The sequence below is a fragment of the Herpailurus yagouaroundi genome, unplaced genomic scaffold (genome assembly GCF_014898765.1).
Source record: "Herpailurus yagouaroundi ecotype Mexico unplaced genomic scaffold, PumYag 160, whole genome shotgun sequence".
NCBI classification, from domain to species: Eukaryota; Metazoa; Chordata; class Mammalia; order Carnivora; family Felidae; genus Herpailurus; species Herpailurus yagouaroundi.
Genome location: NW_024412401.1, coordinates 43,427,083 through 43,441,563, shown reverse-complemented (window position 1 = coordinate 43,441,563; position 14,481 = coordinate 43,427,083). Strand labels below are relative to the sequence as shown.

The 14,481-nt window shown below is 48.8% G+C and overlaps 1 protein-coding gene and 1 long non-coding RNA gene across 4 annotated transcripts in view; one reads left to right on the top strand and one right to left on the bottom strand.

Moving 5' to 3' along the window:
- Positions 1-5,652, bottom strand: part of LOC121034904 (uncharacterized) — a 37,292-nt gene extending 31,640 nt beyond the window's left edge. Inside the window, exons 1-3 of the long non-coding RNA XR_005792663.1 lie at positions 5,572-5,652; positions 5,040-5,332; positions 3,583-3,745 (exon numbers count right to left, since the gene is read on the bottom strand). This is a non-coding gene — a long non-coding RNA (uncharacterized LOC121034904). The remainder of the gene's footprint in view (positions 1-3,582; positions 3,746-5,039; positions 5,333-5,571) is intronic.
- Positions 5,653-5,866: 214 nt separating this feature from the next.
- The window catches only part of CDK5RAP2 (CDK5 regulatory subunit associated protein 2), a 173,550-nt gene continuing 164,935 nt past the window's right edge, over positions 5,867-14,481 (top strand). For all 3 annotated transcript variants that reach the window (XM_040482125.1, XM_040482128.1, XM_040482124.1), the window contains exon 1: positions 5,867-6,106. In XM_040482125.1, the coding sequence (XP_040338059.1) occupies positions 6,048-6,106 (59 nt within the window). In that variant the 5' untranslated portion in view covers positions 5,867-6,047. The remainder of the gene's footprint in view (positions 6,107-14,481) is intronic.

Genomic DNA, 14,481 nt, shown 5'->3' with positions numbered 1-14,481 from the left:
TTGACTGCATCACAGGGGAATTTTCAGGGACGATGGAAATGTTTTGTATCTATGTGAATATAGTAGCCGCCAGCCTCAAGTGGCTGTTTAAATTTAAGTAAGGTAAAGTTTTTATTTTATTTTTTATTTTTTTTATTTTTCAACGTTTATTTATTTTTGGGACAGAGAGAGACAGAGCATGAACGGGGGAGGGGCAGAGAGAGAGGGAGACACAGAATCGGAAACAGGCTCCAGGCTCTGAGCCATCAGCCCAGAGCCCGACGCAGGGCTCGAACTCACGGACTGCGAGATCGTGACCTGGCTGAAGTCGGACGCTTAACCGACTGCGCCACCCAGGCGCCCCAGTAAGGTAAAGTTTTTAAAAATTCAGTTCCTCAGGGCGCCTGGTTGGCTCAGTCAGTTGAGTGTCGGACTTCAGCTCAGGTCATGATCTCGCAGTCTGTGAGTTCGAGCCCCGCGTCGGGTTCTGGGCTGACAGCTCAGAGCCCGGAGCCTGCTTCGGATTCTGTGTCTCCCTCTCTCTCTGCCCCTCCCCTGCTCACTCTCCATCTCTCTTCCTCTCGCTCTCACACACAAAAATAAGTAATAAACATTAAAAAAATTTTTTTTAAATAAATAAAAATTCAGTTCCCCATTCACATTCCAGGGTTCGATAGCCACGTGGACAATGAGTTCCTCTGGGCAAGTCAGAAACGGATGCCCCTTCTTTGGAATGGGTTCCTCTTGGGGAACAGAACCCACAGCTCGGCAAGCAGAGCAGGGGCTAGATTTCAGCCTCCACTTGTCCTTTGGCTGGGTGTCCTCAAGCAGGGCACAATCTACGCGGGGTACCCGGTGGCCTGCTGGACAGGCGGGAAGGCGTTTGCAAAAGCCAAGGGCCTTACATCCATCCCTTCGAGGAAGTAAGTGCAGTGGCCACCTACTTGTGGCCCTCTGACCCTGGTCCTGACCAGCTCTCTCAATAGAAAGTCACTGCATTTAAGGGAGAGGCCGCAGTTTACAACCACATCCTTGCAGGATGCACATTAAGTGCATCTTCTATTTATTTATTTTTGAAAAATATTTGTTTGTTTGTTTATTTACTTACTTATTTAGAAAATGAGCAGGGGAGGGGCAAAGAGAGAGAATCCCAAGCAGGCTCCACGCTGTCAGTGCAGAGCCGACACGGGGCTCAAACTCATGAACCGTGAGACAACGACCTGAGCAGAAATCCAGAGTCAGAAGCTCAACCGACTGAGCCACCCAGGTGCCCCTTAAGTGCATCTTTTAAGCTGCAAAATGTCCAGACAACTGATTAATTCAATTACCTGTTTTTTGCCTACGGCTATTACTGTTTTGCATATTCAGATGTGCAGCTGGGAAGGGTGCTGGATCATTTCCCCATAGCCTTTGACTCTCTCATAGCCAGCCTCTGGGTTTAAATTTTTTTTTTCTTAACATTTATTTATTATTGAGAGACAGAGAGAGATAGAGCTTGAGCATGGGAGGGGCAGAGAGAGGAGGAGACACAGAATCTGAAGCAGGCTCCAGGCTCTGAGCTGTCAGCACAGAGCCTGACGCGGGGCTCGAACTCACGGACTGTGAGATCATGACCTGAGCTGAAGTTGGACGCTTAACCGACTGAGCCACCCAGCCTCCCTAAAAATAAAATCTTTAAAAAAATACAGAAGGAGAGGTAACTGGGTGGCTCCCTTGGTTGAGCGTCCGACTCTTGATTTCGGCTTGGATCATGATCCCAGGGTGGTGGGATCGAGCGCTTGCCTCAGGCTCTGTGCTGAGTGTGGAGCCTGCTTGGGATTCTCTCTCTGTCTCTCTCTCTGCCCCTCCCCCTCACTCATGCTCTCTCTCTCTCTCTCTAAAATAAAATTTAAAAAATTAAAAAAATATAGAAGGAATGATGGAAATAGCAGATCACCAATTGGCAAGTACCACTGTTATAATTGTTTTAGGAAGGAATTATTAATGGATGCTAAAATTAGTGGCTGAAAGTTTGCTGAAACACAGGATATTTGCATAGTCTCAAATATCACCTCACGAGATTCTTATTAATTACAAAAAGAAAAGACAAAGAGAAAGAATAATTTTACCATGGAGAATCTTAGCAGATACCACCTTAGTAAGGATCTGAGTCAATATCACCAGTTAGCGAGACATATGTCAACATCATCTGCCTCCTGATACCCCGAGAAAGGTACAACATCACTTCTGGGGGCATTCTTCCCCAAAGCGCATAACCTCTCTCCATTTAATCCTGAGGAAACACCACATGAACCCAAAGTGCGGGACGTTCTATTAAGTAACTGACAAGAACTTCGTGCGGGTGTCAATGTCATGAAATCCAAAGACAGAGGAACTATCACAGACTGGAGGAGAGTAAGGAGGCATAATGAGTAAATGCAGTGTGGAATCCTGGATTGGATCCTTGGCCAGGGGAAGGGCATTCATGGGAAAACTGATTACATTTAAATAAGGTCTGCGGTAAATAGTGTTGTATCGATGTAATTTCTTTTTTTTGACGACTATGCCATGGTTATGGAAGATGTTAATGGATTAGAAAGCCGGGTGACGCCTACGCGGGGCATGTTTTGTACTGTTTTCAAGTCTCTTTCCTTCCCTGAGCCTTAGTTTCCTCGTCTGTAGAGGGGGGCACTCGCTCCAACGTGGATGTATTCATGCTACAAAGTTGTTTTTGCTGTGAGTAATGGCAGCTCACGTGTCTTGATGAGATGGTTGAACTGCTACAGCTTCAGGAGGGTTCTACCCTAATGAGAAACATCTGGCTGGAAGCGACTTCCTCCCAGCCATTCGCTGTGACCTGGCCCAAAGAATAATAATGCCAGCTTTGTGGCCGGGCGGCTGTTGTCAAGGAGAGGGCGCCAGATAGCACAAACAGCTGGTGGGAGTGACATCATCTCCAGGCCTGGCAGAAAGAAAGGGCAGGATGAGACACAGACGGGGCAAAGGGCTTCGTCCGTGACCGTGAACATGGGAAAAACAACTTCCCACATAGGCTATCCGTTGTCAATTGATGCTGTTTTCAGTTTCCAGGTTCACTGAAGGGTTTAGCACACACCATCCGGGAACACGGTCATTTGCTAGACAGGGCGATGTATTCATCGGAAGGAGAGCTCCTCACAGGCTCTTTCTTTATAGTTTCCAAAGCATCCAATTAGAAAATGCAGCCATGTGAGCCCAGCGCTGTCTGCCCCATTTTATGCATGGGAAAACCAAGGAGGAGCAAGGGGAAGGGACCCCAGTCACGGGATAAGTTGGAGGACTTTCCAGAGTCAGAATCCGGCTGCCCTGACCTCCAGCCCTGCAGTCACACTGCCCACACTAACATACACCTCCTGGCCACCTGAAAGCAGTGGTCCGAGGAGAGGAGTCCGGTGAACATGCCACTGAAATGCTGTTTTCTGGGTGTAGACCTCACCTCTCCCTCCTAGATTCTCAAGCGGAGAAAAATAAATAGGAAAGACGGGCGGCCGGAAATAATCAGGGCATCGGAGTTTAGAGGGACCTGGGCGCCAGTCCCAGCTCTGCAACTGACCAGCAGTGAGACCGGGACTGGGTTATTTTTACCTCTTTTGGTCTCAGTCTTCTTATCTGTGGGTAAAACGGTGATGACGGTCGCACCTGTTCCAGAGGACTCTGCCGCGGGATGTCAGCGAGGTGACGCCTTGTGACAGACGCTCAAAATGTGTGAGTCCCCTCTCTGTTTCTTTCCTCAAGCGCTTTTCATCTGCTGGATGGAAAGCTAGTTCTTTCACTTGGGAAGTGACGATTAGTAACTCAACCTCCCTCCCCAGGAACAGAATGGGTGGTGTCTCTGTGGCTTTGAAATAAACACAAAGAGCAGTGAGGTCCTGAGACATCCATGCAGTCCAACCTTCTGATCTTAGAGATGTACGTACTGTAAGGCCCGGAAGAGTGGTCTGCAGAGATCACAGAGAGTCAGTGGGCAGAACCAGGGCAGGCATCCTGCCCCCTCCAGCTGCCCTGCTTTTGGACACACTCAACTCTTTGGTTGAACTTAGCACCGTCCCAGGCGTCGAGGACTGCCCATTCCCTGGGCCGGGGCATCTGATGTGCCGACTGGTTCCTGCCCACTCTCTCTTTCAGGCTGTTGTTTCGGGGGTTGTTGATTTAGGGGTGGGTGCAGAGCTGGTTAAGGAAGAGGGAAGGGGCAGGACCATGGGTTTTGTAGACTTCACTGAAGGTCATAAAGGATTGGGACGAGCGACTGACAGGATTACCATCGACGGGGCTACTAAAGCCGTCTCAGATCATCCTCACAGCCTCACTATAACCTTGCAGGACAGGTATTAACCCCCTTTTCCAGACTGATGGGAGCATTCATTCAACATCTGTTTTCAAACACCTTCTGGGTGGCAGGCATAGTGTTGGGGACATAGCAGTGAACAATTCAGGACACAGTTTCTGTCTCATGGAGTTTCCAGGCTAGAGCAAGAGGAAGAATTTTTTTTTTAATTTTTTTTTTTTAACGTTTATTTATTTTTGAGACAGAGAGAGACAGCATGAATGGGGGAGGGTCAGAGAGAGGGAGACACAGAATCTGAAACAGCACAGAGCCTGACGCGGGGCTCGAACTCACGGACCGGGAGATCGTGACCTGAGCCGAAGCCGGCCGCTTAACCGACTGAGCCACCCAGGCGCCCCGGAAGAATTTTTTTTTAAAGCTTGTTATTGATTTATTTTTAAGAAAGAGATAGAGAGCAAACGGGGGAGGGGCAGAGAGAGAGAAACTAAGAGTCAAACGCTTAACTGACTGAGTCACCCAGGTGCTCCAAAAGGAAGACTTTTTTTTTTTTTTAAAACACAGAAATATATAATTGCAAACTGTGATTGCCACAAAAGAAAAATCTGAGTTGCTAAGAATACAAGAAAGGCCTTGATTTACGTTAGGGGGTTAGAGAAGGCCTCTTTGGGAAAGTACACTTCCACTCAGGCGTGAGGAAACTGAGGCAGAAGGAGGACTTATACATGATTACAGGGAAAGTCACCATCTACTTGCTCACCCATCTTTTCAGGTCATTTTCATCCAGGATCCTTCTGACCGCCTGCAGAGGAAGGTAGCAATGCTGAGATGGGGAGAGAAAGGTTGACTTCACTGACCCAGCTCTGTCAAAATTATCTGTGTTTAGTGATTGATCTGTGCATTAAGAACGGCAGCCAGCGTTGTGGAGAGCCCCGGTCTAGTTGGCAGGAGCCGTGGGTGTGGCTGCTGTCGACACGCTTACCGTGCACGGCTTTGGGAGAGTCATTTCCTCTCTCTGGGCCTCAGTTTACTGATCTCAGGTGCGCTTGAGCCCTAAAAGGAATAAGGGATCCCTGGTGAGAGATTGGAGGAATGTTTCCGACCACTGGCTCAAAAGGATGAGCTTATTTGCTTCAACCTAAGTGTGCAAATGACTGCTTGAGGTGGGATTCCGCAGGTAGGCTTCTTCTCAAGTGACGCAGCCCGGGATTATCTGAGTTTCAGCTCGAGGCGGAAGCCTTTTGGAGGCACAGACTCTAAGGTTGGGGTCATTATTCTAGAGAAGCACATACTGGGTTAGGAACTTCGAGGGTCGGTGAACTTTGAGGGTTAGGTTCCCATCTCCCGCTTAAATTAACGGACCGAGGCCTGCCTTTGCCCTCAATAAAGATGGCGCGTGCCCTGGCCTCGGCCTGAGTGCCCTCACAAAAAATGGCAGCCTGCCTTTCTTTCCTTAGTCTTGCCGGGCAAGTGCGAATGCTCTTGCCCTTAGTCAAGATGGCACCCGCCCGCGCTTCCCTGCCCTGCCTCTGGCCCCTGCTATTCGGCTTCACCGCGCGCGCCTCGATGACCCCGCCTCGTTTCCGTAGGAAGAAGCGCCGGGAAAGATGGCGGCGGCTGCGGTTTGAATTCCAGCGGCGCCGCCAGAGTCCGAACAAGAGCAGGATTGGAGGGGGCGGGGACCTGGGGAGTCTGCGGGTCGCGACAGCCGGGGGAACCAGTTGGCGCCGCCGCCACGGACACCAACGCCACCACCTTCTCTGTGTCCATGATGGAGTCGGTGTTGGAAGAGGACGTCACCCTCCCCGGGACGCTCGGCGGCTGCAGGTGCGGCCCGGGCTTTGCAGGGGCGCGGTGACGCGGCCGGGATTCCCGCTGATGGGGGTACACCCTAACGGAGACTTGGGGGTTTGCTCTTGAGGGTGATTGAGGGCTTCCGGACGGGGGCAGTGTGTGGGTTGGGGTCTTGGGGTAGGTGTCTCGAGCACCTATAGCAGCTGGTACTGAGGGTGGGGTCGGGGGTGCGGGGTAGGGGTCCTGACCCGCCTAACACCTCCGTGGGGTTATTTCGAGACGTGCTTTGAAGAGGGTGTGAGGGTCAAGTAAGGGGGTTCCTGAAAGAGGGTGGCGAGGGGGACCTCTGGGGGTGTACCATTAGTGGGGGCTGGTTGAGGGGCAGCGCCCTTGGGGGCACTTGAGGTTCATTCTGATTTGGGGGTTTGCTTTTATCGTGGGGAGGTAGTTGGTTTGTCCCGACTTTGCTCCCCGGCTCACATAGTGGCCACCAAGACGGAGGCAGTGAAGTGCAGCGGTTAAGAACCTTGGCCGGAGTTGGCCCGAACTGGATTCAGATCCCACCCTTTAAACCGACTAGTTGGGTGACTTTGGTAAAATGATTTAGCCTGTTTTCCCGTCTGTAAAATGGGACTAGTAGTAATATCTACCCAACGGAGATGGGATGAGGATTAAAAGAGAAGATGCCTTCCCAGTGCTTGGCACAGAACCGGTGCTTGAAAAATGATCCTGTGTTACCATTACATCCTCCTCCTCCTCCTCCTCCTCCTCATCAGTACTACAGTTTGGGGAATAAGGGCTGAGAGTGGCCTCCCAATGCACCTGTCCCAAGAGGCTGTTGGAGTCCACATTGCTGGTGGGGTCCGGTGGCTTTCTTTTTGGCAGGAAGGCCTGACAGAGCCCTAGCCTGCTCCAGGGCTGGGGCCCTTTGGTTTTCTGGGCCTCCTGCTGGAGAGTGGGGAGAAGGATGTGGACGAGAGCCCTGACTGAGAATCTGCAGTGTTTATCCAGCTCTGCCAGGGAGGGGCTGCTGGTTTTCGTCAACAGACCCTCAGTGAAAGGGTTCCCTCGTTATCTACTGTGCAGTCCGGGGCAATTTTAAGAGTGACGTGGGCACAATTAATATTTATGCCTAGACAGCAGGCATAATCTGGTCCTATCTTGGGCAGACCTGGACAGGCGGTTACTCTGTGTGAGAACCTGTTATATATCAGGCGCAGAGCAAGGCCTTTGGCAGCTCCTGCCTGATTGGATCCTGTGGTAGTTCAAGTCCCTTTCTCTTCATCTTACTACCACCGCCCCAATCTTATTTGGGGATGACCTCTCACCAGCACTGTCCTTGATACTAGAGTTTGAAAGCCTTTTTAAAATGTGAATCTGATAGTCAGTCTGCTGCATTGTATGTTTAATGCTTCTCTGTGCCAGTAAGATAAAGTCCATTGTTTTTCTCTCATCTCTTCCTGTCTCAGTGCCATCTGACCCACACCCAGGTGGGTTTCGATCCCAGTTCTCGGTTTAACAGCCCTGTGGTCTTGGGCAAGTCTCTCGTTCTTCGCTCGCGAGCCTCAGTTTTCATCATCTGTGAGATGGGTGAATCTGAAGGGGCTTTGGCCGGTGTCTGACATGGAGCAGCAGCTCCACGAGGAGCAGATCCTCCCCCTTGTCTCTTCTCCCTGCCTTTGCTGGGACCCTGACTAATCTCTTCCCTGCTTCAGACCCTCCCTGGTTCCCCACGCCCCTCAGGGTGAAGTACTTTAATGTTGCTTCCAAGGTCCTTCATTAGCCTGGCCCCACTGACCTCACTACCTCCTTTGTCCTTTCTGTCCCTCCCTGTCTCCTCCCCAAACACTGCCTTCTGCCTGGTTGCCAAACCCTTTGTCACAAATGGCCTTGCCTTGTTCTTTCTTACTGTTGGGCCCCTGTACTCACTCTTCCTGCTGCCCGGGGTGCCTTCCCTGCTCCCCTTTGCCTTATTAAAGCCTCTTATTTTTCAGGTCTCAGTTAGATTTCAATGCCACGCCTCCCCCCCCCGGCCCTCTGCACGCTTCCAGCCCCCACGACCATCACTGACCCCAGTCCCTGTCCTTATTGACCTCACTGAGTTTTATTGACTGACGCTGCTCAGTAGAAATACATCGTGAGCCACGTATGTAATTTAAACTTTTCCAGCAGCCACGATGAGAAAAGGTAAAAGAGAAATGAGTGAAATTACTTCTAGTAATATATTTTATTTAACCCAATATTTCCGTGTATTACCATTCTAACTCGCAAACAATAACAAAATTATTAATGGAATATCTTACATTCCCTTTGATGTTACAAAGCCTTTGAAATCCGATATGCAGTTCGCACTTAACGGCACTTCTTGATTTGGATTAACCACATTTCACGTGCTCAGCAGATACCTGTGGCTGGTGGCTCCTGCCCTGGGCGGTGCAGGTATGACTGCGACGTGTCTGTCCCCCTGATAAGACTCTGGCCTGTTTGAGAGCAGGGGCTGTGTTTTGTTCATCTTCGTGACGCCACTTCCCCAGCTGGTATCAGGTACATAAATGGGAGGTGACAGTTTTATCCTCTTTTTACAGGTGGGCACACTGAGGCTCAGAGAGGTGAGGTGGATGGTTTGGGGTCCCACAGAAAAGCACATGATCGAGAGACTACTGGCACTTGGACCGGCCCTGAAAGAGCGGCCAAAGTGTCCTGAGACAGGTAGCTTCTCCATTAGATGGTCATGGAACAAGAGAAAAACCCTGGGATAAAATCTCCTCTTTTTATTCTAATATGAGCACCCTTCTGCTTGGTAATTTCCAAGCCCCAGTTTTAGAGACTAAACCGAAGTCCAGGTTGTCCTCAGGCTTTTGTTGAATCAGGTCAGTGTGTGTCATTCTCTCCAAACCTGGTCACCTGTGGGTGCCCCAGAGAGCTCCAGCCCCTTGAGAGTCAGGCTCCCATCCCAGGCCCGGGAACCTTGCCCAAGCTAAGGCCCTTGATTAAGTCCTGCCCGGGTCGAAAGAAACCGGGCTTTGTACTCAGGATGACTGGTTCTGAGTCCTGCTTCCCCCAGTTACTAGCCGAGTTGCTTTCGTAGTGCACTTAACCCTTCTGAGACTGAGTTTGTCTTCAGTGATAATATCTATTTATTGGGTGACCATGTGGATGGAGCCAGGTCGTATGGATTATGTGCCTGAGACCCACTGGGGGTGCATGAAATGTTAGCTGTTTTTGTTTGACTGTTACGGCATCGCACTGTTTCCTGGACAGAATCCTCGGTGCCCACGACCCTGGATTTGTCCCTTTGTTTTTATGCCCAGGGTTCTTCCTCTCTCTAACTGTGAGCTTCCTAAGGCCTGGGCCCAGGCTTGTTCATCTGTAGGTTCCTTCAGTGCATGACCATTAAGTGCTTGCTGTCTGGTTAGGGGCAGACCGAAAGGAAATGTTTTCCTGTAAGTTTGTGCACAGTTGTACTTTGTCAGGCAGAGAATGCCTTCATGGACTTCTGTGGCAGGAGGTGGAAAAGGAAGATGGTGGAATGAAATTGAGGTGAAGGTTTGAAGGCTTGATCCGAGGCTGATCTTGGATCGAGTTCCCAGTGTGAGGAACCTGTTCCCAGTCCCCAGTATAAGCTGAGTAAGGGCCGGGAGCATGTCTGGCTTGATCCCGACTGTGTCTTCAGACCTAGAACCGCGTCTGGCACATAGGAGAGGATCAACAAATGTTTGTTGAATGAGTCGGTTTTGTTCACTCTCTAAAAAGATAAATACCATGTAAATACAGGCTCCATGTTTAGTAGTGAAATGCTCCTTTGTAATAGCTGTGAAAGAGCACACACACAGTGTGTCCACTGGTAGACTTTCTGGAACACAATTTGGTGTCAAAGATGTGCCCATGTGTGTCTTTCAAAAACCACTGTATTGAAATACAGTTTGTATGCCATAAAGTTCACCCACTTAAAATACACCGTTCAGTGATTTTCAGTATATTTACGGAATTGTCCCATCATCACCCTGATCTCATTTCCGAATGGTTTCATCGTCTGAAAAAGAAACCCCGTGCCCGCCCATCAGCTGTCACTCCCCGTCTTAGCTTGGGCTGCTGTAACAAAAATGCCGTAGACTGGGCCACGTACGGACAACAGAATTTATTTCTCCAGTTTCTGAGACTGGAAGTCCGAGGGTCAGAGTGCCAGCATGGTTGAGTTCTGGTGAGAGCCCTCTTGCGGGTTGTAGACTGCTGACTTCTCACCGCCTCTCCACACGTGGTGGAGAGCAGAGAGAGGAAGAGGAACCCTTGTGAGGGCACAAATCCCATTCCCGGGGGCGCCACCCTCCTGCCTTCATCTAGCCCCACCTCCTCACTCATTCATTGGTTGATGACATTTGGGTGGTTTCTGCTTTTTTGGCTGTTGTGAATATTGTTGCTACAGACGTTTGTGCACCGGTTTTTGTGTGGGCCTGTGTTGTTTCTCGTGGGCATATATCTGGGGATAGAATGGCTGGGTCATGTGTTAACTCCACGTATGTTCGACATTTGGAGGAACTGTCCAACACTTTTCCAAAGGGGCTGCACCTTTTTATGCTCCCACCAGCAGTGTATGAAGGCTCTTATATCTTCACAGCCTTGTGGACACTTCTGGTCTGTCGTTTGATCGTGGCCATCCTTGGGGGCGTGACACGATATCTCACTGTGGTATCGGTTTACATTTCCCTAACGACTAATGATGCTGGACAGTTTTTCTTATGCTTTCTTTAGCCGCTTGTATACGGTTCACCCTTGAACAACATGGGGGTTGGGGGTGCGATGTCCCACGCAATGGCATATCCACTTGTAACTTTTTTTTTTTTTTTAATTTTTTTTTTTTCAACGTTTATTTATTTTTGGGACAGAGAGAGACAGAGCATGAACGGGGGAGGGGCAGAGAGAGAGGGAGACACAGAATCGGAAACAGGCTCCAGGCTCCGAGCCATCAGCCCAGAGCCCGACGCGGGGCTCGAACTCACGGACCGCGAGATCGTGACCTGGCTGAAGTCGGACGCTTAACCGACTGCGCCACCCAGGCGCCCCCACTTGTAACTTTTGACTCCCCCCAAAACTTAACTACTAATGGCCTATTGTTAACTGGAAGTCTTAGTCATAACTTATACAGTCAATTAACACATATTTTGTGTGTTATATGTATTATATACTGTATTCTTACAGTAAAGTAAGCTAGAGAAAACAAAATGTTATTAAAACCAAAATGAAGACAAAATACATTTATGGTACTGTTCGGTATTTATTGAAAACGACCCCGTATAAGTGGACCTGCGCAGTGCTACTTGTGTTGTTCAAGGGTCCACTGTCTTTTCAAATCCTTTGCCCCTTCAAAATATGTGAATATATTTTGACCTAGCAATTCCACTCCTTTTTACCTTAGAGAAATTCTCATGCATGTGCACAGGGAGACCTGTATGAGGATATTCATAAAGCATTGTTTGTAAAAGGAACAAGTAGGAAACAAATTGAATTACCGTCAGGGGATCGGGTAAACACACATCCTTTCCAAAGTGTATTTCAGACTGTGACCCATTGACAGCTCATGAAATTCAATTTAGTAAGTTGCAGCCAGAATTAAAAAAACAGAACAGTACAGAATGGAAAGCACTTCAAGAATCAAGGCTAATATATTTCCGTCTATGGGTCATGGTCAGTAAAGTTTGAAAAACACTGCTGTTCAATGCTTTGTGGGAGTTAAAGCATGAAGGTAGATCTGTTTGTACGGTCATGAAAACATCTTCAGGACACATAAAGAAAAGATGCTGCAGAATAAGACACACAGTTTGATTGTATTCGTTTTGCTTTTAAGCCACACACAAAAAACTATGTCCCTATGTTTGCAAGTGCATAGAAAAAGGCCTGGAAGGAAGCTTGTCTTGCTGACAACAGTGGTTACCTGTTAGGACGGGGCTATGATGGGGAGTTGTTACCTCTGAGGAGGGGGCTACTAAGAGGAATAGTCCAGAGCTTTAGGCTGGTCGGTATTTTTTTTTCCTTCCACTCCCTTCATCCATATGCCCCTTCCTCCTACCCCTTCTCCTCTGACAGCTACCGGATTGTTCTCTGTGTTTATGGGTCCGTTTCTGCTTTTTTGTTTGTTTTGTTTTTTAGCTTCTATATATAAGCGAAACAGTATGGTATCCGTCTTACTTTGACTTATTTCACAGAGCGTGATACCCTCTAGGTCCATCCCTGTTCTTACGGTGTCAAGATCTCATTCTTTTATACAGCTGAGAATAGTCCATTGTATGTATAGACCTTATCTTCCTTATCCATCTTTCAAGGGGAACTTGGGCTGCTGCCATATCTTTGGCTATTGTAAATAATTCTGCGATAAACATAGGGGTGCATCTTCTCAAATTAGTGTTTTCGTTTTCTTTGGGTAAATGTCCAGTAGTGGGATTACTGGGTCATGTGGTAATTCTAATTTTAATTTAAAAAGTTTTTTAAAATGTTTATTTATTAAGAAAAAAAATTTTTTTAATGCTTATTTATTTTTGACTGAGAGGGAGACAGAGCATGAGCAGGGGAGGGCCAGAGAGAGAGGGAGACACAGAATCCGAAGCAGGCTCCAGGCTCCGAGCTGTCAGCACAGAGACCGATGCCGGGCTCGAACCCATGGACCGTGAGATCATGACCTGAGCCGAAGTCGGATGCTTAACCGACTGAGCCACCCAGGAGCCCCTCTAGTTGTAATTTTTTGAGGAACCTCCATACTGTTTCCCACAGTGGCTGTACCGGTTTGCACTCCCACCAGCAGTGCATGAGGGTTCCTGTTCCTCCATGTCCTTGCCAACACTTCTTTTCTCTTTGATTGTAGCCATTCTGACAGGTGGGAGGTGAGACCTTATTGTGGTTTTGATTTGCACCTCCCCTGATGATGAGTGATGACGAGCATCTTTTCATGTGCCCATCGGCCACCTGTATGTCTTCTTTTGTCTGTATTTTCTGTATTTATATATTTCTTCTCTAAGAATACATAACACGTAACGAGAAGTGGGTTGTCAAGAGGCAGACAGAGGTGCACCTGCTGTAATTGTTTTCTGAATGTGATGCCCGGTTCTATTCCCAGCTCTCCCAACGCCTTATCAACGAGACGCTTAGTCCTCTAGACCTTGTTGGGTCTCGTGGTGTGAATGGACGGTGCCTGCTGCCACATACAGCACAGAAAGTGACTGTCCCTTTTGGGTGGCGGTAGGACCAAGACGGGAGGGCGAGGTGGTGAAGCACAGGTGAGCGTCTCTTCATTTGCTCGACAGAGAGTCCATAAAAAGCAGCCTCAGTGACCGTGCCCTGTGCCGATCACTGGAAGTCCTCTGCCTGGGTTCGTTTGGAACTCGCCATGTCTTCCTTGAGGAAGGTGTAAGGGGCGCCAGGGCGGTGTAGAGATTAAGGGCATGGGGTTCGAAATCAAGCCAGCTTGGGTCTTTTCAGCTGACTGACTTTTCTGAGTTTCAGTTTTCCCCATTAAAAAAAAAGGCAGCCTTCAAAACCGCCACCTGCTGTAGAAGGGCCATGGTGAGGCTTCAGTAGGAGGCTGCCCATCCTAGTGGGGTGCTCGTTCACTGTGGGTGTCCCTGCAGGGAAGGTTGTTAGATTACGCTGTATCTGGCATGTGAGGAAACCGGCGCTGACCGTGTGCCATGTTCGTATGGGAGCTTTGGGTGGCCCGGGCACAGGTTAGCGGTGACACGGACACAAGGAAACCTGGATTTTGGTCTCTGCTTTGCTGATAACCCCTTGTGATTTTGAGCAAAGAGGTTCCTTCCCCTTTCTGCGCCTTAGTCTCCCCCATCAATACCATGATAAGATTGTACCTCAGCCCTCTGCTTTCGCTTGCATAGTTCTGATTTCAACCTAGGCCTAAGGCTAAGAGTGAATGATCTGAGTGGGGAGAGGGAGCTACTTAAAGCTGGCGGGTGGCTAGAACTGACTGGAGATTGCAGATGACAGAGAGTCATAGCATTTTATTTTTTTATTTTTTTATTTAAAAAAAATTTTTTTTTTCAACGTTTATTTATTTTTGGGATAGAGAGAGACAGAGCATGAACGGGGGAGGGGCAGAGAGAGAGGAAGACACAGAATCGGAAACAGGCTCCAGGCTCCGAGCCATCAGCCCAGAGCCCGACGCGGGGCTCGAACTCACGGACCGTGAGATCGTGACCTGGCTGAAGTCGGCCGCCTAACCGACTGCGCCACCCAGGCGCCCCGAGAGTCATAGCATTTTAAAAGTGGGTATGTAAAACCCAAGTGGAAATTTGGCAGGAACCAGGCAGGAACTTGTGCATTAAATAGCGGTTCTTTTAATAATTGGGATGTCAAATGTCATTTTTCAGACTTCATTGTTTGCCTCTTGGAAACTTGTCTGAGACCAA